This window comes from Schistocerca gregaria, chromosome 1 (assembly GCF_023897955.1).
Source record: "Schistocerca gregaria isolate iqSchGreg1 chromosome 1, iqSchGreg1.2, whole genome shotgun sequence".
NCBI lineage: Eukaryota > Metazoa > Arthropoda > Insecta > Orthoptera > Acrididae > Schistocerca > Schistocerca gregaria.
The window spans coordinates 410,448,242-410,475,963 of NC_064920.1; the positions used below are offsets into that span (position 1 = coordinate 410,448,242).

Sequence of the window (27,722 nt, forward strand, 5' to 3'; positions counted from 1 at the left end):
CTCGGGCATGGCTGTGTGTGTTTCTCTTTAGGATAATTTAGGTTACGTTGTGTGTAAGCTTAGGGACTGATGACCTTAGCAGTTAAGTACCATAAGATTTCACGCACATTTTTTTGTTTAAAGTAATTATAAACAAAATGAAAACTCGTCGGATAATAGCAGTACGCGGTGCGAGAATAATGATTAGTGTAACCTCATCCTTGTCTTTATAGAGTCGAATTTTGATAGGAAAACTGCTCCAAATACTTAAAATTCATTCTCAGTATTCTTTCATTGAAACGTTTATCACTTCTAAGTAACAGTAAAGCACCAAAGCAACTTTGCAGTACGACAGCAATGACATCGATAATCAGAATCACAGAAAATTAACTAATATACTTAAATAAGCTGAAAAGTTTACCGTGATGTGCCAGATTCATTAACTTCAACAGGTCTTTTAAATGTTAACTTCTAAATTATGGCCTTGACGAACTTCAGTACGTTTACTATAACAAAATACTCAGTGCAAGAATAGGAGATTCTACAGGAAGCTCGAACAATTTACGTACTAAGACCATAGGCTGTCGTAAGGTTTACCCTATACTACACTGAAGCTCCAAAGAAACTGCCACAGTCATGCGTATTCAGATACAGAGATGTGTTTAAAAGGCAGAATAAGACGTTGCGGCTGGCAACGCCCTTAAAGGCAAAAAGTGTCTGGCACAGTTGTTAGATTGGTTACTGCTGCTATAATGGCAGTTTATCAATATTTTAGTGACTTTGAACGCGGTGTTATAATCGGCGCACGTACGATGGCACACCGCATCTCCGAGGTAGCGATGAAGTGGGGATTTTCCCGTATGACCATTTCACGAGTGTGCCGTGAAAATCAGGAATCCGGCAAAACATCAGATCTCCGACATCGATGCGGCCGGAAAAAGATCCTGCAAGATCGACGACTGAAGAGAATCGTTCAACGTGAATGAAGTGCAACCCTTCCGCAAATTGCTGCAGATTTCAATGCTGAATGGTTCAAATGGCTCTGAGCACTGTAGGACTTAACATCGATGGTCATCAGTCCCCTAGAACTTAGAACTACTTAAACCTATTAACCTAAGGACATCACACAACACCCAGTCATCACGAGTCAGAGAAAATCCCTGACCCCGCCGGGAATCGAACCCGGGAACCCGGACGTGGGAAGCGAGAACGCTACCGCACGACCACGAGATGCGGGCTTTCAATGCTAAACTATCGACAAGTGTCAGCGTGGGAACCATTCAACGAAACATCGCCGATATGGGCTTTCTGAGCCGAAGGCCCATTCGTGTACCCTTGATGACTCCACGACACACAGCTTTACGCCTAGCCTGGGCCCGTCAACACCGACGTTGGACTGTTGCTGACTGGAAACATGTTGCCTGGTCGGACCAGTCTCGTTTCAAATTGTATCGAGCGGATGGACGTGTGCGGGTATAGAGATGACCTCATGAACCCATGGACCTTGCATGTCAGCAGGGGTTTGTTCAACCTGGTGGAGGCTCTGTAATGGTTCAGTAGGAGTGATATGGGATCCCTGATACTTCTAGATACGACTCTGACAGGCGACACGTACGTAAACGTTCTGTATAATCACCTGCATCCATTCATGTCCATTGTGCATACCGACGAACTTGGGCAATTCCAGCAGGGCAATGCGACACCCCACACGTCCAGAATTGCTTCAGAGTGGTTCGAGGAAAACTCTTCTCAGCTTAAAAACTTCCGCTGGCCACCAAACTCCCCAAATATGAACATTATTGAGCATATCTGGGGTGCCTTGCTACGTGCTCTTCAGAAGAGATCTCCACCACCTCGTACTCTTACGGATTTATGGACAGTTCTGCAGTATTCATGTTGTCAGTCCCCTCCAAAACTACTTCAGACATTAGTCGAGTGTATGCCACGTCCTGCTGCGCCGCTTCTGCGTGCTCGCGGAGACCCTACACGATATCAGGAAGGTGTACCAGTTCGTTTGGCTCTTCAGTTATTTCCATCTTTCGTTTTTGATCTGTCTGTGTATTATGGAATGACATTGCGACATACAAGGTATTTTGTAATGAATCAGAAAATTAAAATATAACAGAGGGATACTGAAATCCTGAATTGTTCATATGCCTTGCGGATGCAATCCCGGTTTGGCTCACCTACCTGTATCCCAGTCTAGCGCGCTGCACTTTTGTATGTTAGTGGCAGCAGTAAGTTACCTTCGAAAAGGAACTGCTTAGAATCAAAATATAACATGAAAAACTTGGCTGTGTCTCGGTCTATGAGAACAGATAGTTTTCTACAAATATGTAGGTTTCTTCTTTGTTGCAGATAACGCTAAGATCGATCAAAATGACAAGACACAGAAAATCCGTCAAGTCATGCTGATGTTGAAGAAGCACTGCGTTGATAATTTCACCCCTAAGGATCACCTGTCATATGATGAACGTACTTCGGCCGCCACGGATGGAAACAAGCCTATTAGATTCGGTTGTATAATTTGGAGCCTTAACGTCAAAGATGGATGTTTCGTAAATTATGAACTGTATCGGGGAAAAGGTCCTAAAGGAAATGCAGTCTATGAGCAGTTTTTTCTGGCAAGGTGGTAAGTCCCTTATTGATTCATTAGATGATATTCCGAGGTGGAGAGAGAACTTTTCTACAGCTTCTACACGGATAATCAATTTTCAGGCCCATCTCTGTTTTCATTTCTCAAGTATTGTGGATACTCTGCCTTCGGTACCACTAGAGAAAACAGAATTACAGAAGAAGATCCACTGAAAAACAAAAACTCATTTTCCAATAAAGATCGTGGATATTTTGAGACAGCGGTAGAGAAGAATGATGGATTACTGTATGTGCGGTGGCTGGACAACTCAGTTGTCACCGTGGTCTCTTCTTCATGTGGTGCTCAAGACACTGGCCAATTCGAGAGATTTTTCGCAACTAAAAAAGCGAAATCTAATGACTTCCAGACTAAACCTGGTAGCCAAATGTAATACCTATGTGGGAGGTACTGATTATATCAGAATCTAGGATGCTATCGTATTGGAAGGAGCAACAAGACATGGTATTGGTTTATCTTTACATAGATGTTAGATGTCGCCGGACAAAACAGTTGGATTTTGTATAACAAAAGAAAAATATTTCTCAGCTGGTATTCAAGAGAGAAATAGCAACAATATACTTGCAGAGATACCAAGCTTTACTCACAGGAGCCGGAAGACGTTTCTGCCTCTAGGACATCTTCTGATAGTCGTTTAAATGGCATCCTCGGATTGAAGGTCCACGTCTTCTAATCAGTTGGTCCTGAAAAGATCAGTTTTTTTAAACTTCTTGATTTTGATTTGACTGCTTGTTTGTAGCCAGGAAATCCAATACTTGGTCTGGCTGCCTATTCGTTCTAGCTTGTTTAGCGTTACCCGGGGTGCACGTGTAGTATTCGAGATGTAGTTTATTCATCTACAATAGAATTAGCCACTTTATTCTGGAACATATGCCAGCTGAGCAAGCGGGTTTAAGGCCACAGAGAAGATGCTGTGACCGGGTACTGACACTAACACCTTTCATAGAAACTGGATTCCAAGAAAACCTGAAGACGTCTGTCAAATTCGTAGACCTAACCGTGGCATATGACACGGCCTGGTGAGAAGAGCTGATATACGAATTACTAAAGAGAAACCGATGTCGAAAAAAAGTAAATCTCATCTACACCTGATAAACAAGAGATATTTCCGTGTTTACTTGAAAGAAAATGCGAACAACGGGAGAAAATTAAGTAATGGTCTACCACAGGGCTCCGTCTTAGTCCCTCTATTATTCAACCATATATCTCCAATCTTCCCATTGCCAGGTCAACAAAATTCTGCCACGCGGACGATATCGCTCTTGCCTGTAGAACCAAGGATCTTGGACGAGCGGAGACAATTCCCACAGAAGATCTAGCCGTTGCGAGTGCCTGGTTTAGAAAGTTGGGACTTAAACCCGGTACAAGTAAAACAAACAAGCTAACGCGGAGCTCAGAGTGAAACTTAACGGAAACACTCTTTGCCATGACAAGTACTCGAAGTACCTTGGTGTGACCCTTAGCCGCACCCTTTCATATAGAAAACATCTTGCAAATACTGCTGCCAAGATAAAAACTCGTAACAATATTATTCAAAAATTTTGTGGGGAGCTTCAGCAGATAACTTTCGCACATCTTCCATTTGGCTGGTCTTCTCAGCTGCCGAGTATTGTGTCCCCGTATGGCTAAACAGCCGCCACACCAGCTTGATCGACGTCCAGTTGAATCACACTGTGTGGTTAAGAACTGGGGCAATCCGACCAACACCCATTTATTGGCTTCCTCTGCTGAGCAACATCTTCCCACCCGCACTCCGCAGAAGCAAGGCCTTGCTTAGGAAATACGGCAAGAGGCAGGAGAACCCATACGGGAATACATACAAGTTTTAGGATGACATAGACTCCGTTCAAGAAACCCACCATTACGGTAAGCAGAACAGCTAGATACCAGTAATACCGGGGTGAGAGACTTGTGGGACCAGAGCTGTCAACTTACTGAAAATCCTGACGATTTTGAGTGGTTCGGAAAGTATAATTGTGATACTGATGGCACAGGAAAGTGTGGGTCAAGTTGAACAGAGCTCGCACTGGCCATGGACCATGCGCAGACTCTCTTGACAAATAGGGTGCTACAGAGTCACCGGTTTGTGACTGTGGGTCTCCGAAACAAACAAACAAGCACATTAGAGATGAATGCTCCTTGTGTTCCTAGCAGGGGGTTTGGAGCGACCTCATGAAAGCTGATGATACGACTCTTAAATGGATTGGGAACCTTGATATTGACATTTAGTTAGTTTTATATGTACACTCCTGGAAATGGAAAAAAGAACACATTGACACCGGTGTGTCAGACCCACCATACTTGCTCCGGACACTGCGAGAGGGCTGTACAAGCAATGATCACACGCACGGCACAGCGGACACACCAGGAACCGCGGTGTTGGCCATCGAATGGCGCTAGCTGCGCAGCATTTGTGCACCGCCGCCGTCAGTGTCAGCCAGTTTGCCGTGGCATATGGAGCTCCATCGCAGTCTTTAACACTGGTAGCATGCCGCGACAGCGTGAACGTGAACCGTATGTGCAGTTGACGGACTTTGAGCGAGGGCGTATAGTGGGCATGCGGGAGGCCGGGTGGACGTACCGCCGAATTGCTCAACACGTGGGGCGTGAGGTCTCCACAGTACATCGATGTTGTCGCCAGTGGTCGGCGGAAGGTGCACGTGCCCGTCGACCTGTGACCGGACGGCAGCGACGCACGGATGCACGCCAAGACCGTAGGATCCTACGCAGTGCCGTAGGGGACCGCACCGCCACTTCCCAGCAAATTAGGGACACTGTTGCTCCTGGGGTATCGGCGAGGACCATTCGCATCCGTCTCCATGAAGCTGGGCTACGGTCCCGCACACCGTTAGGCCGTCTTCCGCTCACGCCCCAACATCCTGCAGCCCGCCTCCAGTGGTGTCGCGACAGGCGTGAATGGAGGGACGAATGGACACGTGTCGTCTTCAGCGATGAGAGTCGCTTCTGCCTTGGTGCCAATGATGGTCGTATGCGTGTTTGGCGCCGTGCAGGTGAGCGCCACAATCAGGACTGCATACGACCGAGGCACACAGGGCCAACACCCGGCATCATGGTGTGGGGAGCGATCTCCAACACTGGCCGTACACCTCTGGTGATCGTCGAGGGGACACTGAATAGTGCACGGTACATCCAAACCGTCATCGAACCCATCGTTCTACTATTCCTAGAATGGAAATGGCATGGCAAGCCGTTCCACAGGACTACATCCAGCATCTCTACGATCGTCTCCATGGGAGAATAGCAGCCTGCATTGCTGCGAAAGGTGGATATACACTGTACTAGTGGCGACATTGTGCATGCTTTGTTGCCTGTGTCTATGTGCCTGTGATTGTGTCAGTGTGATCATGTGATGTATCTGACCCCAGGAATGTGTCAATAAAGTTTCCCCTTCCTGGGACAATGAATTCACGGTGTTCTTATTTCAATTTCCAGGAGTGTAGTTTTATATTTTCATATTCACATTCATGTGGGATTGTATATAAATTGTTTTATTCCCTTTCTTGCACAGTAATGATTCTTTTAGCCATATACCGCTTTCAATTATTTATAAAAATTGTATGACGAAAAGTTTGTAATAAATTTACACAAAAGTGGAATATGTATTAAGAACTTTCAGTAAAGCATTTATTTTTTTGAAGTAGTAATACATAAAAATTTAGGTAGTGAAAGCACCTAACGTTGCCATATGTCAAATAAATATCTCGCTAAATGACTTCTGTAAAACAATTATGTTGTGTACTTTATACCTCGCACAGACATATTAAATAATAAAAGAAAAAATTCAAGAGAAGATTAATCCAGGCGCTAATGAGTTAAATTTACGGTGTTAATGAACAGCGCAAAAATATCAAATTTGGTCTCAAATGTGTATAAAAAAACCGCTGCATACCACATATCGAAATCGGTAACACAATACGATAATCTATATCTACATGAGACAATATTTCTGTATGCACGAGTTACTTATTTTTTAAATAGTTGTTCCCTTTCTCAATTAATACAACATGCCTGGTACCATTCTGTAAATGATCTTCAGTGTAAATTATCAGTTTGGCATGTTAGAAGAGGAGGCAGTTGATGCTGTGTCTTATCTGAGGAATTTCAGAGCAATATAATCATGTGGCGGCGGGCTTTGCACCAGGGCTTGCCAGTGCGACATATTCCGTGCAATATTTTCTGCTTACTCAATACAAGATTTTCTTCGTAGTAATGGTATGCACTACGTTCCTGAAACCGTATTCCTTAGAACTTCTGCCCATTTGCTCCTGCGGTTCGCTGCCGTAAACACGGACAGCTGTATCGATATTGCGTATTTCTCTTGTGTAACTGCCTCCAGCATTGCTATATCGTCCCTGGTTGCAGCGATGGTAAACGTGCGCACTGAGACAGCTGACACGGTTTGACCTCATTTCCAACTCCTTTAATGAAATTCTAACGCAGGATGCTTTTTGGCACTGAAAGGCAACATACTAGAGTGTAGATAAATAGCGAATTTTAATTATTTTGAATTTTTGCTTTAGAAATTAGTTTTCCATCCAACACTTTTGCAGATGAGGTAACGTCTAGGATTTCTTTTTCTTAAACTAACTATCGGCATGTACAGATCCATGCTTATAGAGGTTAGTTTGAAAAGTTCTTGTAATGGGATAGAAGAAAACGACTTAGATCAGTTAACCTTTTTTTTATTTTTCAGTGTAATCTCCCTGTGTATTAATGCACTTGCTCCAGCGATGTTCCAACATCATGACCCCATCTCCAAAACTGCGTTCCCCCAGGCATGCAAAATACCCGTCACTTCGGCTCTCACTTCTTCGAAGAGAAACTCCACACACCGAGGAAAATTCTTAGCTTTGGGTTGCTATTCAAGCTTCATAGTGTCACAGAAGGCGAATAAGGCGTGTGTGGCAACAGTTCCTCTCTTAGTTCAAGCACTTTTGTCATGGCAACAAGCCTTGTGTAAGGGCGCACATGTTCTTGATGAAAGCTGACTTCCTCTTTACCAAACCTAGCCTTTCTGCATTTACCTGTTGCTGTAGTTGGTGCATAAGGTTAGCGTATTATTGTCGCGTAATTGTCTCACCAGCGAGAAGATGATCTATCAACAGAATTCCTTTCGCATCCCAGAAAACTGACGTCATGACATTTGTGGACCACTGTATTGCTTTGCTTCCTTTGATGGTTGTGGTGGTGGTGGTGGTGGAGGTGGTGGTGGCTGTGGTAGTGGTGGTGATGGTGATGATTCAACATGTTTCCACGGCTTTGTCTACTTTTTTGTCTCCGGGATATAACAACGGACTCAAGTTTTACCCGTGATCCCAACTGGGGGAAAAAATCTTGCTGATTGCTCTTTGTACCAAAACTTTTGTAATGCTTATGTTAATCGGCATGCCGACAAGTCGAAACACACGTGCGAGTAACAAGTTAATCGTTTGTGGAAGGGAGCTAAGCTGAAGTTCACTGACGAGAATTCTCTTATTGATCGTATGAATCAAGAGAGTGGAAAGCTACGCAGTCATACAGTTCAAAGGAAAGTACAAACGATATTGTCTTTTAGCTGCAAAGGAAGTAAACGTTAAATGACATTGAATGTAGCCTATGTAATATGCCAATAAACGGTGAATTTTTAGGGATCTGTCAAAACGGTTAACAAACACTATTTTCTTGGTGCCTCTCCGTCCGTCTGTCCGACCGAATACTACTCATGGTTGACGCGTTTAAAGTGTTTTTAACCGCGTGTTAGACACTGTTTCTTACACTTTCTGAATAAAGCATAGTTTTATGAAACCGCTTTAATGAATGTTTGAAACAAAATAAAAAATTTCGTTTTTATGTATTTTTGCCCAACTACAGACGGGGGAGGTGAGGAATCCCACATATAACCAAATCTCACCAAGGGGCAGGAGGAACCAAAATTTTGAAGAAAACCCTCATGTAAATAATAGACTTCCCCTTATATTTCCATGTCACGTCTTCATGGAGACGCTGTCGGTGTTCATTAAGTTGTTGCGGGTGTCTAATATCTCTTGGTTTATATTCAAGAAATTGTCACCATTAGATATTTAAATAATTTCACAACCCCTAGATGTTTCCCCCTAACGCTATAGTTCGATGTTATCACATAGTATCTTTTGTTTGAGAGCTTGATTTGGGAGCTATCCACGTTCAGAGACAGCCGACATTCTGTACACCAAGTGGACATTCTCCCACACAAGGGGATGGCTCGTTCTCGCACCACCAATTTCATCCAAATTTATGACATGTGCAGGGTGTAGGCAGAAGTGCCAACCGTTTAGAAAAAATAAGTTCAAAGTATAGTGCATTCTTTCGGTTGTCTTCAGTGTAAGTAACTTAAAAATTGAAAATTAAAAAAAAAATCTGCACAGGCACTCGACCCCGTGACCCTCTGTAAGCAGCTAAGGTTGTTCATTTCATTGTAATTTCATTCTAACGAGCTGCATGGTCACCGATGGTATCTATTCTTTCGGACATGTCCGAAGGAACAGATACCATATATATATATATATATATATATATATATATATATATATATATATATATATATATATATATATGGCTCACCGGCCACTTGACCATCTTCTTCTTCTGTGCGAATGCACAAACGGTGCCCGAACTCTTACGGAAATCGGCAACGCGTCGCGAGTAATGAGTATAATGGGCGGTGGCACTACGAATGTAGTGCGGAACAATAAGTTGAGAATGTGGGTTTCGCGGGAGGCGTGCCAGAGATAAATTCCTGCAGTCGCGCTATCCTCTGTGTCCTCGGTGGCTCAGATGGATAGAGCGTCTGCCATGTACGCAAGAGATCCCGGATTCAAGACCCGGTCGGGGCACACATTTTCATCTCTTCCCGTTGACGTATGTTGGCTGTAGCTGTAAGCAGCTAAGGGTGTTCATTTCACTGTAAATTCCTCTGATTATCATTCTGTACTGTTTCCGCTGCGCCAAACGTGGCTGCAAGCTGCGCTGATACACGTAAATGACTCTAGTTTCGCTCAACGCGAGTCGAAAATGTTATTTTCTCTAAAGGCTTGGCCATCTGGAGGTGCCACTTCTGTCACTTTCACTTCTGCTCAGCCCCTATAAATACGGACGAAATCGCTGACGACGAGTAGGAGCCGTCCCCTTGCAAAACGCATCAAGCGAGGTGACATCCCACTGCACTCGCGTTGGAAAGACCTGAATTAGTTCACCCTGTGACCACTCGCTGGTACAAGTAGCAGTACTAATAGTAGAAGCAGCAGATGCGCAATATTTAGGTTATTCCGTGATTTCCCTAAAGCGCTTAAGGCCAATGCCGGGATAGTTGAAAAAGAGCACGTGATCCGTCTACAATGACCTCGTCCTCGACTATACGCTAAACCCTAGCCACCCTCTTTACCTTGTGCTGCATTACGTTACTGTCATTCAGCGACAAAACTATCCTGTACACAACATTTAGTAGCTGCACAAATGGAGTGATTAACTGAGCCCTTCTCTTAAATTATTTATGTACTAACGGAGAAGTCCGGCGTTGCCCAGGTAATTATTTATGGCTGTGCATCGACGCCCGTCCACGCAGCATTTGGCCTTCCACTTAATGTTTCTGACGGTGTATCTCCTGAACTATGTCTTGCACAATGGTATAATTTTGTAGGTACATTAAGCGACATATTTGGATATTGTTTGCGAAATTTATTGCTAGATACAGTTAGGAGCAAAGGAGTAATAAATTTTAATATCAAGCGTGATGCGGAAGTTCTTCACGCGTCTAGTGTTTATGACGTCTTATATCCTGAACAATGTGTCGTACTACGATATAATTTTCACGTTACATTCGGTGCTATAATCGCATACTATCTGAAAAACGGGTCGCGAATACAATTAGTAGTGAAGACATAATAAATGATAAAGTCATGGCTAGTGCGGTACTTTCACTTCATAAACAGCGTGAAAGGGGTAAGTAATAAACGTTTTTCCTTTCATTTTGTAGGGCTAGTCAGCGATAAAAAATTTCTTAAGCGTTTGAAATTATGTGTAAAGTTTTTGCAAGTCGCTAATTGCTCCCATTCTCAAATACTGCATGAATAAAGTTTGAGAATTGACGTATTGCGGGTCACGTTTCTTTTTCACCCTCATCCCACCTCTTTCATAGGAAGGTGGCTCTTGCCTCTTTAACGATTATTGCCCCACAGTAAGCTATTTGTGTACCATGTTTGGTTGAAATCGGTCTAATGGTTTAGGAGCATATGTGCAACATACATGTACACACACAAACACACACACACACACACACACACACACACACACACACAAACACACGCGCGCGCGCCAGCATCTATTTTTGTAATATGTATGGATGTTGCGATGATTAGACATCCTATTTCCTTGTAACACACCAGGTGCTACTTTCGTCTGTGTTGTATATTTGCCGTCTACTACTCGAACAGTAAAAACCTCCTCCAGCTCGTGACATGTTTTAGGGAGTAGGCCTACACCTTATGACAGAAACTAGTTGGTAGCTAACAAAGTGACATGGCTGTTTTTCCAGGTGATTGACCTGCTGAACCCGGGATCTGCGCGGAAGCCGCTGGCGGTGCGCTGGTCCAAAAAGACGCGCAGTTTCTTCGTGGAGAACCTGTTCAGCGTCGACTGCGAAACCCTCGATGACCTACTCGCTGTGCTCGAGGAAGGTCAGTTGGAAAACGCTGCACCCCTCTAACAGTTCCTATAGTTCAGACCTAGCGCAGCACTGCAGTGACGAGGAGAAAAGTTATGCCCTAGCGTAGCAATTGACGTGTAGCTTAGCCGTCATAGTTTACCTACACTTGAATTTTTTTTCTATTTTTTTAACATTTCATTCCTTGTCGTGAAAGGGCCCATCCACCCCTCCCTCCCTTTCACGTAGGGGAATGAAATGATGAGACAAGGAAAGAATGACTAGCTCTCAACGAAATGCAAATTGAAAAACACAATGTACGAGATCTGTCTAAAAAGTATCCGACCATTGATTTTCCCGCGCAAAAAAGAGACGATAGCGCGGCGCCACTGGACATAAAGAGACATTTATACGCATGCGTGAATTTTGTCCCCGCATTCCAGCGCGTCAGTCGCTGCCTGTCGGTCGCTGAATGAGGTGCTACACAAGATTACTGAAAGTATTGACCAAAGATACGCATCAAATTTTGTCAAAAGCTTGGTGATTCCCAAAGTGAAACAATTCGTAAGATTCAGCAGGTGTTTGGAGAAGATGCCATGGATGCAACACAAATTAAGGAGTGGTTCAACTCATTCAGAAATGTCCGCACATCAGCGGAGGGTGACCAGCATTCTGGCAGGCAACAAACTGCTCGGAGCGCAGCTGTTGTTGAGAGGGTGCAAAATTTGGTGATGGCAGATCGTCGTTTGAGGGAGATTGCCCAAGAGGTTGGAGTGAGTAAAGCTTCTGCACATGGAATTTTGCGTGATGATTTGAACATGCACCGAGTGTCTGCGAAATTCGTGCCCAAGTTGTTGTCGCCAGAACAAAAAGACCTCCGTTTTGACACTGCACAGACCTTCTGGACACTACCAACACTTATCCAGGGTTTCTGAACACTGTGATAACTGGAGATGAGCACGGGTGTACGGGTACGACCCACAAATAAAAAGACAGTCGTTGCAATGGAAGCATCCCGAGTCTCCAAGGCCGAAGTAACTGCGGCAGATGCGAAGCAAAATCAAGGTGATGCTGACTGTCTTCTTTGATATCCGTGGAATTTTACACCACAAATACGCACTGGAAGGACAAACACTGACAAAGGAGTGCTATCAAGATGTTGTCCGGCGACTCCATGATGCAGTTCGGCGCAGAAGACCAGACATTTGGACGGCGAAAAAGTGGCAACAGCATCACGACAACGCCCCCGTACATTCATCCCATTTGATCCAAAATTTCTTGGCCAAACACAGAATAACAGCCGTTCACCAACCTCCCTACTCTCCAGACATGGCTCCTTGCGACTTCTGGTTGTTTCCAAAATTGAAGACGCCCCTAAAAGGATCCCGTTTTGAGAGTACACATGAGATAACGCGGAACACGACGACGAAGCTGAACGCCATTCCAAAAGAAGACTTACAGAGGTATTCCCGGCAGTGGAAGGATCGGTGGGCTAAGTGTATGCAAGCACAAGGGGCCTACTTTGAAGGGGATTAGGATCCTAACCTAGTCAGGTATTCGAAATATTTTTTTCTGGCCAAAGGTCGGATACTTTTTTGACAGGCCTCATATAATTTACCACGTGCATTTGAGCATGACAGGACTCTTAACAAACAGCTACTACAAATCTGTATAAGGTGGCTAAGTTACACCCAAGCCATAATGCTTCCCTTAAACCAAGCGTTGTTAAAAATGTATCTATAACATTTTATGTTTAACAAGATGAAAACAATCGAATTCAACGGAATGAAATTTATTTATTGAGGTGATTTACTATAAAAACACAGATGATGATAGTGTACTCTAAGACAAGAAAACGACGCACTACGAAAGAGTTATGCAAATTGGTCAAAAACTGAAATTCAAAAAAGTATGGACGGCAAATGCAAAACTGGAAAGTTTGGCGGCCGATGGATGAATGTCTGACGTTGCAGCGAAATTTCAACGCGCAGCTGACAAGGATAGTAAACAGGGGACATGTTGATACCACGGCTTAGTCTCTGTGAAATGTCATACCGTGTGTTCAGTTGGGGAGTAACTATGCCTCGCATACAGGCGCGTAAACAACAAACGTTGATGTTAGCGTTTGAGAGATGATGATGATGTTTGGTTTGCGGGGCGCTCAACTGCGCGGTCATCAGCGCCCGTACAAAGTGCCAATTGTTACACAGTCCAATTTTTTCACAGTCCACTTTAGCCACTGCCACAAATGATGACTATGATGAAGAAATGAAGAGGACAACACAAACGCCCAGTTTTCTGGCAGAGAAAATAACCTACCCTGCCGGGAATCGAACCGAGGGCGCCGTGATCCAGAGACAGCAACGCAGGCCACTAGACCTCGAGCTGTGGACGACATTTGAGAGGGGAGGTGTAGTTGAGCTCAAAGAAGCCTGGTGAGTAATCGACACAACACTCCACATTTGAACAGAGTGATGCCATTATTCGACGATGATGGCAAGAACGAGTGAACCATGGCCGAACACAGCGTCATGAAAGAAGCGATCGACCTAGAGAAACGACACCATTTGAGGGACAAGCAACTATCAGAGAGGCTCTTAGTGTTCCAGGTGCATCATTATTATCGATCCGACGTTTAACTGGTGCTTCAGCAACCACAAAGACCATTAATAGGTGATTCACAGAAAGGGAGCTATGATCACTGCAGGACGAATATCACGGCATCTCTGGCGCCGACTGTCATTGACCTATGTACGCCAATAAGCCCGTCTCCATAGGTGTCGGCCACATTCGGCCTGGAATCTCATTGACTGGAGTAGAATTGTATTCAGTGATAATCTGAGCTGTGATGACCAGCGAAAATGTGTTTGGAGACACACATACATTCATAGACCGACGGCGGCGAGCCGCGCGGGATTAGCCGAGCGGTCTTAGGCGCTGCAGTCATGGACTGTGCGGCTGGTCCCGGCGGAGGTTCGAGTCCTCCCTCGGGCAAGGGGGTGTGTGCTTGTCCTTAGTATCATTTAGGTTGAGTATTGTGTAAGCTGAGGGACTGATGACCTTGGCAGTTAAGTCTCATAAGATTTCACACACATCTGAACAATTCTTTTGACGACAGCGGGATAGCAACCTGACTGTCGTACGCCATAGGGCCCGACAGTTGTGAGGGAAGGTCTGGGTCGCCATTTTATTTCATAGCAGCTCCTCTTTGGTTGCCATCAGCAACGCACTTATAGCACAGCGGTACGTCGACGATATTCTACCCCCCGTTATTTGGAAAATTGGAAATTTGTGGTTGTGTAAATTGTGATAGGTATTAACGATTTTCTGTCCTATTCCACTCACCTATTGAGCGAGGAAAAGGTGAGTGACTACATGCCTCTGTATGCACCGTAATAACTGTCAACTTATTTTCCGGAGGCCTACGCCAGGTATACGGAGGTGGCAAATTAATGGTCTTCTTCGGATACAGATTCTCTAATTTCACCGAAGAGGGAGTAGCGAAAATTACGTTGTCTTTCTTCGAGGAGTACTTCTTTAAGTTCACCGGGAATTTCAGTTACACTTTAGTATGGGTTATACCGACCTGTTACTATCTTAGCAGCGCGTCTATCGATTTGTTCAGCGTCTGCTGCAATGGCTACTTGATAACGACTCCAAACACTGAAACAGTAGTCTAGGATTTGTCGTACTAGAGCCTTCTATTCGATTCCCTCTACGAATGCACTGCAGTTTCCCTGAACCCTACCAACAAATCTGCATTCCATTCGCCTTCCCTAGTTCTGGTTTCACGTTATCAATCCATTTTATCTTCCTTGTTAGTATTACACTTAAGTAATTATACGATATGAGATGCTAAAGTTGTTCACTAATAATCTTTAAATCGAAAAGTTTGGGGTTCTTTCTATTTGTTACAAGCATTGCCTTCAATTTATCCATATCCATAAATTCATTACAGCGAATGGAAATATTGCCCAATCTTTCCGCATTTCCCTACGATAGTCCAATGATGGTATTTTTCTACTGACAGCATCGTCAGCAAATAATTGTGTACTACTGCTCGCCCTATGTGACAGAGTACTCACTTATAGATGTATTGAGAACATTAGAGTTACACTTACGCTAACTTGGGACGTCGATGCTACTTTCGTTTCTGTGGAACATCCAAGGGCCAATCACATAGTGAAACACGAAATATTGGGTTACCAAAAAGTCAGTTAATATTTGAAAATGAACTAATTCAGGGAATAACGTAGGTGAAGAGGTAAAACGTGATACACATGCTTTAAATATGATGGGGTTCTATTGAAACCAAAAACGACTGCAAAAAACGACCAACAGATGACACTGGACAGCAACACTTCAATGACGCAGCATCTAGCTGTTGTGAGAGATCGAGTTTTACAGTATAGCATCATACCTAGCCTAGCAGATAAACAGCTCCTGGAAGGTACGACTTCTATACAGGATGGCTCTCCACCCCATTCTTCTATACGTGTGAAAGATCTCTTGTGCGAATCGTTTGGTGAGTATCGCGTGCCGAGGTCATCCTTGGCCTCCCACGTCCCCAGACCTCAATCCGTGTCATTATTGATTACCTGTTTATCATGAGGTCGCAAGTCTACCACGATCGTCCGACCTCATTAGGGATACTAAAAGCCATCATTCGACGGCTATTTCTCACCATATCTATTGATATCCTGACAATATATTGTTCCTAGACTACAGGTTTGGTTGATGAATGACGGCCAACATGCTGAGCATTTATCACAAGGTACACCGTCTGTTCTAAAAATCAGTTATTATGATAATTCTTGCTTCTGCACCATATGAAGCGTCATATTTTGGTCATTTCGTACACTTTTTTTGGTTTTAGTAAATTCCCATGTCACTTTAGACATTGTGTCAATTTTTAACTGTATACCTACATTACTCCGTGAAATACTGAATTTTTATATGTTAACGGACTTCTGGATCACCCTGTATTTCATGTTTAGTTGTACTGACAGAACAAAGGACTGTTAACACGCAGTTAAGGAACTTGGGTGGAAAGTATAGTAACGAACCCTGTTTCAGGTATGAGGAACAGGTCTGTGGGCAGGCACAACATGAACGAGTACTCGAGTCGCAGCCACACCATCCTGACGGTGCACATCACGTCAGAGCAGCAGGTGAGTCCACACTCTACTTCAGCCACGTATTGCCCACCTGCTTTACAGGTGGTCCAGCAGTTCATACTGAAAGCTTCTAGAGGCTGTAGAGAAAACGTAGAATGTAAAATTTAACACGAAAAATATCCGAAACTACCCTTCTAAGTGTAACATCCAAAACACTTTCTAAACTCTTGCGATGATACGGACGTTTTTTAGGTAGTTTTCCTCTGTGGCACTCTACAATGACTGTCTACATGATGTGAAGACCTGATGTCCTCTATTTGCAAGCTGCGTCAACGATTCGTACATTCGGCAGCTACTGTCAGACGCTATTTCAGGGAAAAGTTGATAGCTCGAGGAAGACCATGTGTTGCCGGCAGTGCCTCTGTATTTGAAGTTTTGCTCGCGAAATTCTACTGTTGTCCGAGGCAGACCTGGTTGCGGAACAAATGACTTGCTGCACACCAGGTAGTTTTGCACAACTATGTCGAAACGTGCTGTCTAGTTAAAGTTTCTATAACGAACTTGATGGTCACCATATTGAGCAATTTCTTTACGTACCCATTTAACATTCTTCAATATTAGCACGCGAAAATCAAAAATGTTGTTCGAGTACGCTTTCTTCGTTACGTGGTTACAAATTGCTAGGTAAAACTTGCCCACTAATTCGCTCCCATAATTTCTAGTAGCGTGTAATACAAATCATATATGTGCTCTAAAGTAAGTTTGTTTTAAAAGTATATCGGCAAAACACAATTACACCAAACGCCCTTAATTATGTGTTATGTGTATACCTGCCTTCCCCTCACATTTTGCCCTCTACGAGTCCCTTTGATAGCATGGAAGTTATCCAGTGATGTGTTAACACACGTCTTACCATAGTGCACCTCCTTATAGTCAGCGTTTTCCACACATCCCGCTCCTGGCCCATTCCCTTGGAAAAACCATATTTCTTACCGTATCAGTCCACTTAATTTTCAGCTGCCCTCTAACATCAGGTCGCATACGCTTCGATACATACTTCTCCAGTGTCCACACAGTACGTGATTCACTTCATTGCTGTGCTCCAGACGTAAATGCTAAGACATTTTGCCGTACATTCTAAGAAATTATTTCCTCGTTTGAAGGTCTACGTTTGATAGCAGTAGATTTCTTTGGGAAAGTAACTTTCTTTTTTCTTGTGCTAATCGGCTTTTTATTTACTCTCTGCTTAGTTCGTATTGCGTTGTTTCGCTCCAAGCAAAAGCCGCTTACTCTTATAGAAAACTGAGAGATTGGTAATTAGTTCTGGGGTGGGTCGAACTTTTGCTCTAAAAAATGAACTTTCCTGAATCTCGAGCTTCCTATTGAGGAATTAGTCTCTACCTGTCCCTGAGTGCCAGTTCGTCTGAAGTTCTATAAATATTAAGTGAATTTTTTGCCATGATTCCTATCTTAAGAAAAACGGGAATCTGGCTACTGAGGTAAGATCGATCAGGCACTCCACTTTACTAAATACATCCCAGCAATTCTCTCTTACAGGTCGCGTTCGATTAGAGTACACAGGAGAAGAGAAAACGTCCTGACACAGACGTTCCGGAGAAGTTTATGTGCATGCTACATGTCAGAACAACACATTTACTCACAACGTGGAAGGAGCTCTCGATCAGAATTTGACATGGATCACATATGAAATCTATCCTATGGTTCATTACAGACAAATTGAAATAATTTAAACCCATCATTATTCATCAGGAAATGGATTGGGTAAGCAACATAACAAAGACGCGCAATTACTCAAAAGCAAAGATTCACAGTAGTTCAAGGCAAAGGTCGCTAACCACACATCATTCTTGAGGAGCAGCAATTGTCAACTGCGACTGTCTTGTTCAGCGCCCCGGAAACTTGTGATGAAAATCCAAATTGCCTTGCCTCCAATCAGTGAGATCGAAAACCTTGGAGGGGCGGGACTGATTTTTTTTTTTTTTTTTTTTTTTTTTTTTTTTGTGGCGCCAGACTTCTCCTCCAATGAGAAGACCGGAGAAGCGTTGCAGGTTTATGCGTTCTCAAAGTTTTCCATCAGTTCCTTAACGTTCGATACTCTGACCAAAGCGTACTTGTCAGGTTACCTGGGAGAGCCAGTCGTGAGAGCCTCCGACACGAAAGCCTGTGTAGGTAAACGCTCCCCCAGCAGCCAGGCTGGACTGACCTGGACTACCGTTCCCAGCCTTCCGCCTCAAAGTTATACCAACAGAAGCAACCTGAATTTTCTCAGTTGCATGCTTTAGTAATTACGCCCACCTTCATTCTACCCAGTGGCATTCACGTTTAAGGATAGATGGCAATGGTACATAGTATACTGAATGTCAAATGTAATGGGAATGGAAATAAAACTCACTCAGTCTCTGTTCCCAGTGTCATCTCTCTCTGTCTCTCTCTCTCTGGTATGGGAAATATGGGTAAATGCAGGCGGAGAGAAGATTCCCTGTCAAGAAGCATAATGACGATAAAAGATACTCTGTCGAACGTGGTAAAGCAAAACCACACAACTACATGAGAGGCACATTGATTAACTCCTTTCACCAGGTGGCAGAACTCTTTCACTTTATCTACTACGTGGTATCTAATTTTGCTGTTGAATTTGTTGCTAACCACATTTCTGCTGCTCCTCATTACTTTCGTCTTTCTTTGGCATACACTCGATCCGTATTCTGTAGTCGGTAGACTGTTCATCCCATTCAACAAGTTCCTTTAATCCTTCTGCACTTCCACAGAGGATAGCAACGTCATCAGCGATCACAACATTTACATTCTTTCAGGCTTAATTTTAGTCTCACATTTAAATTTAATTCTTTCATTGCTTCTGCAACATATAAGTTGAACAACAGAGCAGAAAAATTGCATCTCAGCCTTACTCTCTATTTAATCCGAGCGCTTGTCGTTGGTCTTTCTTACCCCCTTCTGTTCTTTCATAAATTGCATATTATCTGTCTTCCGCTACAGTGTATACATATTTTCTAAGGATTTCAAACGTCTTCCTACCTTGATATTTGTTAAGTCATTACCAATAGTAAGCAAAGTTCGTGTGGCCCCACTCTGCATTGCTGCTAAATTTATTCAAGATGGCGGATCCGAGATGCAGCTGATGGATGTGGCAACGTCGCAGACACGTCATGGCGAGAAGTGCAAATTTTGGCGGGAAAATACGTCATTTGTGCTATCTCCACTAACCTAACCTAACCCCCTCCCTCCTCCCCACCACACTTCCCAACAAAATGGTGGTAAGTTCAAATCTTGGTGTTGAAATAGGTCAGTTGGGCTACCTCCAATAACCTAAAGTCATCTGACCACCAGTTCTTCCTTGGAACTGACAGGAAAAGGACTCAGACTGTGCTGGGGTCCTGGAGAGGAAGGAGTGTACTTTACTTAATTTCAATGAGAATTTGGAACAATTTATTTAGGGATGGATTTCACATAGTTTATTTATTACATTGACACAAATCGCTCCCTCTGACGTGCTTGGGGTCACAATACATAGCCTACAGACTAGCAAACTACACGTAAATCTCTCAATACATGTAAAACAGCTTTCTAACACGGTTAAGAAATTCGACATCAACATATCGGCGAAATGTTTCCTACAGAGTTCCAAGGTGGGATGATGAAAGGACGCATTCTTCCTAGCGATCCTAATGAGACACCACATCCCATATGCAAGATGCGTCTGGTCGTGCACATGTTTACCGTGGCTGATGTATAGCTTTCAGAGCTGCGTATCCAGCGCCGAACGAGATTTTTGCATAGTGGTTCACCCTCGCAGGCGCTGCTAAAAGGCTGTCAGTGTTATAATGATGTCACATGTCTATGTAAATAAGTGCCAAGTCTACCTCTCGGAAATCATAAAGTGTCACATAAATAGTCAACTGTCGCTTTCGCTATTGTAGGACCTTTCGTGATGTCTCAGCTTGTCTGCACAGAAATTCTTGCCCTAACAGGACCTGTTTACAAAAAAATAGTCCAGAATAACACGGAATACATTGTTCCTGATGGTCTTAACAATGCATCCCGTGCTACCCTTCCTGGGAAACGTAACGTCCCGCGTTCGACACACGTCTCATAAATGGTAAACATTCTCACAACTAGAAGCCATCATCCTGTATGTGCACGCCTTGCAAAAACACCGTTAATGAAGAAAGCATTATTGTTCTTTGAAAAGAGAGCACTGTCTCAGCAGACACTAAAATCAGAACAAAAGAATTCAAATCAGTGTCTGAAGAAGAGAAAAATGGCTCGAATTTTCGGAGTCCTACAGCTACTGGTCTGGAGATTTCCTAATGACACAATGGCGGGTGAGGGACAGCTTGCCCCCGTAGATACCTTGCCCCAACTTGTTAGAACCATACCGTAGATGCTCCTACATCCCAGCACAAAGGATGTCTCGTGAGTAAATGGAGCATTCTCATTGGCTCTTACTGAATTATTCGCCAAATTACTGATGCTGCCGGTGTGGGAACACTGTCGGCCTTTTTTCTGCAGACGAGATTTTCAGTGGTACAACTATTTTGTACAGATCGCCATATTGCACTAACAGTTAAACCTTGCAAAAGATGTCTACAGATGGTCAAATATGGGAATACACTTCCTCAATTACACTGCTCTGTCGCTAGGATTGACGATTGAATATTTCAGTGTGAAATCGATCTCCAACCCGGCTATGTATCACCACATACTGTATCGATGTAATAAACAAGCAATTTGTATCCTGTGCCATACAAAATCATCACTTCTACATCCTCCATATTGCTAGAGACCGCTAGACACTCGTACACATGCCACAAAGACTGTTGTACAAAGGTTGAGTTGGTTCCCTTCGGCACACAGGTGTCACTGTTTCTAGCCCTGACCTACTTGCTTGCTTGCTTTCTACACTCGTCACCAGACTCTAGGATTACAAGAACACATGTATTTTCACATGGTTTGCCAGAAAACTGAACCATTTACGCGATACTTCTTGATGTCAAGCACATAGCAATATCGCTTGCATAGTAGTATCGCTGGCACAGTGTAAGTCCGAAGATAAGGACTGGAAATTATTTCTCTAGAAACCCGAAACTTTAGCGAGGTGCAGCGTGCTGTAAACCACTGAGCGACTGGAAACTTATCCTGTCTGTGAAGATCTCTACTTGAAAACTCACAAAATTGGACGAAGCTGATAATTCCACTCGCCAATACCGATGTCGCTGATATAACAGACTCCAAATCATACATATAATTTACAAAGTCAACTAAGGTGCTTCTCATGTCTACAGGACCAGCAAATGTGTCTTATACCCATCTTTCACCTGCTAGATGCACACACCATAGTCGATGTTCTCTCAACCAAATAAAGGCGGGAAATTTGCAGGAGCAGTCAATCGGACAATTTACGTGGGAGGGAATAATGTTCCAGCATAAACACACGTCCATATTGAATTTTCACAAATTTCCAAGGGAAACGCATGCGATCACGAAAGCTATCTAACACATACTGAGTATTGGTTCACTATTCAGCCGTGGATGACACGGTAAGTCTCCTACGTTTCTATACCCTAACCGGTCTTTCCATTTGGACGAATCCTGCCGTTAGTTGGAAACGTGAGTCATTCCCGCCAAAGACCCCCCCCCCCCTCCCGCCACCACATACTCCTCGCACACCAGACAGAATCGTCCTACGAAACCGGCTGCATATAATATATTTGATCGCTATACTTACAATATGGACGTACTGCACAGTCATCTATCTACATTCGCAGTGGTATTCACAAACTAGAGGAGGGGCGGCTTAGCAATGATACTGAAATTGGGAAGCATGCAGTCTCATCATTGGTCGGTGCTGAAATTACTGTAAAATTGTTCGCACTATCAACTTTGATGCTTATTATTACAGTACTTCGGCGGTGTCTTTTCCATCCCATCCATCCACTGGTACACTGTTGATTACCATACAATGATTGACTGAGAACGCTTGTTTGAGATGGAGGGAGGGTATTGGCGGAGGGGCTACACCTTCTGGGGATGGCTAGCACCGAAAAAGTGCTTAGGTAGATGACAGCAATATGAGGAATCAATAGCAACGAAACTCAGAGTCATCAACTATCCTGTCACTGCGACAGACGAGTTTAAATGTAGATGTCGCCAATCGCCTTCTGACAGCAGTTTGGAAATGCTCCACAACACCGCAAAACTCTGCCAGTCACCTTATGTTGTGACTGTCTTTTATTTAAAATCATCCAGTGTGTGCGTGTGTGTGTGTGTGTGTGTGTGTGTGTGTGTGTGTGTTTTGTGGTAGCAGCAGCAACAACATAATTTACACCATGCGACGTCTAGTTTTCTGTGAGATCAGAACATGTTAATGTCACTTTAGAACCTGACACAGACTTCAAAGTCACGATGGTAAAAGCAAAATGTATGGCAGCGTGCACAGTGTGTTGCAGCGGAAAAGAAAACAATGTTTCAAACAACGACACAGGGAGGTGTCTTGCGACTGACAGTATAGTCTGCCGGATACATTATGGGCGTTGATACTTTACACTGATTTGTGCAAGCGTCTTCGATCACTGGCCACCTACTCCAGTGGATCAATAGCTGTATATTTAATAGGATAGCTACATGCTCTCGATTACGGCACTCAGATGGTATTTGTTTTCGATGTATGGGAAGAGAGAGACGCGGTAAAAATCTTGTCAAGTTCTCTATTGGATGAAGTTAGCAGAGTTTTTACAGATAGTAGTTTTCTCTGTTGGGTGGTACGGAATAACGATGATAGAATTTTGGAGTGATAGATGTGAATGGACCCTGAGTGACATGGATCTGCTACAGACTGCAGTACCTATATGATGTTGAGTCTTCTTAATTTTCCCGATAAGAAACACCACCATAACTGTTCGTACTGTCTTCATACGACCTCGTGTTGCAGGAGCGAGTTTCCTTTGGCGCTGACCTTACACATCGTACACTGCTGTCGGAGCTATGACAACATGTTCCCATTTTCCTTCGAATGGACAAAACGAGGTCCGGTGGCACTAACTCAGCTTAGCCTGTTTCCACATGGGCTGCAGAATATGGTAGATATAGTTCTCTCTGGCTTGTGCTCAGTTCTGACTTAAATTGCAACGATCACATGCACAAAACTGCAGGGTGGCAGCACAGAGTCTGTGTGGCAGTTGCAAGATGCATAGGGGCTATCTAAAATTATACTGCAGCAGATAGGTTCGAAAAAGGTGACTCTTTTGACAAATGAGAGAATGAGAGTGCCAGAAATATTATTCACTAGTGGCTGTAATCATTAAAAGGTTCTCCATAGGATCCAATGCAGGTATGTGGTTGAATGGAAAGACTTGATTCCAAATCACAGACAGAATTTCTGCCGGAAAGTGTAGCGCTAGCGATCTGAAAAGCTAGTGTACATTTCTTACGACCTCAATCAGCACACCATCTACTGTTTGTGATCCTTCTCAATCAACCATCACTCATAACAAAGTGCGTATATTGCAGTACCTCTGACGTGGAACTGAGACACAATGCTTTACAAATACGGGAGAAATATTTAGCAGCAGCATAAGGAGTTGCAAATACTGGTTTCATACTGCGTTCCTTAGCCGAAACACTTTCTAAATTCAGTGATTTTATTACGAGGTTAAATCCGTTGGCGACGTGTAGCCACACTGTTTGTCTAATACTATCAATTCCGGCGATCATCGTCTACATTCAGTGTCACGGTATTTGTCTGAAAAAACCACTTCATTCGGAGGTAATGGCATACCTCGATTTATTAGGCTTGTATAGTTTTTAAAATGGATGTTGTTAACGATACTTGTGAGCGTCTACAGAATCAAGATCGATTTTGATAGTAACATGGTCATTGCGATTGTGTTTTTAACATCTGGTGGTTCGTAAGACGATTACGCCTCTCTTTCTAAGACACAGTGGTACCACTCACAGGAAAAACGTATGATACTAGTCCAACCATCATTGATTTTCACTCAGTATTGTTTCATATCGCCAGCAATCAAATGGTTCAAATGGCTCTGAGCACTATGGGACTTAACATCTGCGGTCATCAGTCCCCTAGAACTTAGAACTACTTAAACCTAACTAACCTAAGGACATCACACACATCCATGCCTGAGACTGGTTAGGGTACAGGAATGTAGGCTACCTAACCGTGTCATCCTCTAAATGGATTAGTAGTGAGCCAATACTCAGTATATGTTGGACAGCTTTCGTGATTGTGTGTATTCCCATTGGAAATTTGAGAAGATTCATTATGGACGTGTGTTTGCCCTGGATCATTATCCCCCCCCATGTAAATAGTCCAATTGACTGCTTCTCCAAATTTCCCGCCTTTATTTGGTTGAGAGAACATCGATTGTGGTGTGTGCATCGAGTAGATGAAAGATGGGTATAAGACGCATTTGCTGGTCCTGTAGACCTGAGAAGCGCCTTAGTTGACTTTATTAATTATAGGAATGATTTGGAATCAGTGACATCGGTATTGGCGAGTGGAATTATCAGTTTCCTCCAATTTTTCGAGTCTTCACTTAGAAATCTTCACAGACAGGATAAGTTTCCAGTTGCTCAGTGATTTACAGCACGCTGCACCTCGCTAAAGTTTCGAGTTTCTAGAGAAAGAATTTCCAGTCTATATCTTCGGACTTATACTGTGTCAGGGATACTGCCATGCAAGCGATATTGCTATGTGCTTGATATAGAGAAGTATCGCGTAAATGGTATAATATTCTGGCAAACCATGTGAAAATACATGTGTTCTTGCAATCCTAGAGTCTGGTGATGAGTGTAGAAAGCAAGCAAGCAAGTAGGTCAGGGCTAGAAACAGTGACACCTCTGTGCCGAGGGGAACCAACTTAACCTTTGTACAATAGTGTTTGTGGCATGTGTACGAGTGTCTAGCGGTCTCGAGCTATATGGGGGATGTAGAAGTGATGATTTTGTATGGTACAGGATAGAAATTGCTTGTTTATTACATCGGTATAGTATGTGGTGATACATAGCCGAATTGGAGATCGATTTCACACTGAACTATTCAATCGTCAATCCTAGCGACAGAGCAGTGTAATTGAGGAAGTGTATTCCCATATTTGACGATCTGTAGACCACTTTTACAAGCTTTAATTGTCAGGGCAATATGGCGATCTGTACAAAATAGTTTTGCCACTGAAAATGGCCGAGCGGTTCTAGGCGCTACAGTCTGGAACCGCGCGACCGCTACGGTCGCAGGTTCGAATCCTGCCTCGGGCATGGATGTGTGTGATGTCCTTAGGTTAGTTAGGTTTAAGTAGTTCTAAGTTCTAGGGGACTGATGACCTCAGATGTTAAGTCCCATAGTGCTCAGAGCCATTTAAACCATTTTTGAAAATCTCATCTGCAAAAAAAAAGGCATACAGTGTGACGCACCGTCAGCATCAGTAATTTGGTGGGTAAATTCAGAAAGAGCCAATCAGAATGCTCCATTTATTCACGAGACATCCTTTGTGCCAGGACGTAGGAGCATCTAGAGAATGGTTCTAACGATATGGGGGCAAGGTATCTACAGTGGTATGCTGTCCCTCACCCTCCATTGTGGCATTAGGATATCTCCAGACCAGGAGCTATAGGACTCCGAAATTTCCGGCTATGCTATGCGAACATCTTGCCGCGATGTATCAGCAATGCTGGGCAGGTAAACATGTGCGTGGGCAGTTGCGTCTCACATTTGGGACAGGCTGTCCCATTAGGATCGCTATGAATAATGCATTTGGTGTTATGTTGGGCTATTTTCATAAACTGACCCTGTTAGGACTAGAATTTCCATGCAGACAAGCTGCAAAAGCTCCTACTGTGATATCAGTATGACACTGACAACCTTTTAGCTGCACTTGCGATGGTGGGCAGCTAGGCAAACATCTCTCGCTTGGCAATTAGGTCTTCGCTGGACCGTTGGTAGAAAGGCTGTGTGTCAGCAAAGCTAAACACATGCGTGGCCAGACACATCTCGCATTTGAGACGAGCGTGCTTGAACCACCCTGGCATGCACGTGTTGGTGCCTCTGTAAGGAGCAGTTCACTGATACATCGCGGTCGAATTTCTTACTGATAGTTCGAAAAGCTTTTTACGTCCAATGAGCGTTTGTACCCTTCATTATTTTCGGCTGTTTAAGCGATGTGAGTGTGTCTGCATAGCATTAAAAACTATTTTTAGACACTTTGATGAATAGTGAACGTGTCTGTTGCATTATTTTTTGAACAGGCCTGTAAGCTGTGCAGTGCATTTCGACAGTTTGTATCTAGTGATTGTGTATGTCGGTGATTTACGAGTAGTTTGCAGATTGTTTTACATGCATTATTTTGACAGTTTAGTTCAAATGGTTCAAATGGCTCTGAGCACTATGGGACTCAACTGCTGTGGTCAGCAGTCCCCTAGAACTTAGAACTACTTAAACCTAACTAACCTAAGGACATCACGCACATCTATGCCGGAGGCAGGATTCGAACCTGCGACCGTAGCAGTCGCACGGTTCCGGACTGCGCGCCGGAACCGCGAGACCACCGCGGCCGGCGACAGTTTAGTTGTTTTCGTGTCTGTACATCAGTGTGCTGCATTATTTCGGTGATTTACGAGTAGTTTGCAGGAATGTTGGCTGTGTAATGCATAATTCCGACAGTTTACAATTTGTGAGTCTGTTCACAGAGCGTTATACATGCATTATGTTGACAATTTACGAGTTGTTTGCATGTCTGTACTACAGTGCCTCTGGTCTCATTAACTGTGACAACAAGCATGCCAGGGCGAGTGTTTTGTATCAGTGTAATAAATAAACTATGTGAAATCTCACCGTAAATAAATTATCCCAACTTCCGACTGAAAATAAATAAAGTACACCCCCTCCTCTACAGCAGCTGGACACAGACTGAGTCATTTTCCCGCCAATCCCAAGGAAGAGATAGTGGTTGGATGATGTACGTCAGTGGAGGTAGCCCAATTGACCTATCATCCAGGCAATATTTTCCTGCAGCTTTCTTTGGTTACTGAAAATAGTGCAAGTGACCTTTTTCAGGCCAAAATATGAATTTCCTGCCATTTTCTTTGGAAGAGGGTAGGGGAGGGGAGGAGGTATTGGAGGGGGCTTAGGTTAGTGGAGGTAGCCCAAGTGACCTATTTTCCCAGCAAATTTGAACATTCCACCATGGTGTCATTGCGACATTGCCACATCTATCGCTGCCATCTTGGGTCCACCATCTTGAAT

At 43.6% G+C, this 27,722-nt stretch overlaps 1 protein-coding gene across 1 annotated transcript in view; it reads left to right on the forward strand.

Annotated features, from left to right (window-relative positions):
• LOC126349718 (kinesin-like protein KIF12) overlaps window positions 1–27,722 on the forward strand; it is a 568,557-nt gene that overhangs the window by 382,906 nt on the left and 157,929 nt on the right. The window contains exons 7-8 of the mRNA XM_050002454.1: window positions 11,202–11,343; window positions 16,386–16,480. Of these exons, the coding sequence (XP_049858411.1) occupies window positions 11,202–11,343; window positions 16,386–16,480 (237 nt within the window). The remainder of the gene's footprint in view (window positions 1–11,201; window positions 11,344–16,385; window positions 16,481–27,722) is intronic.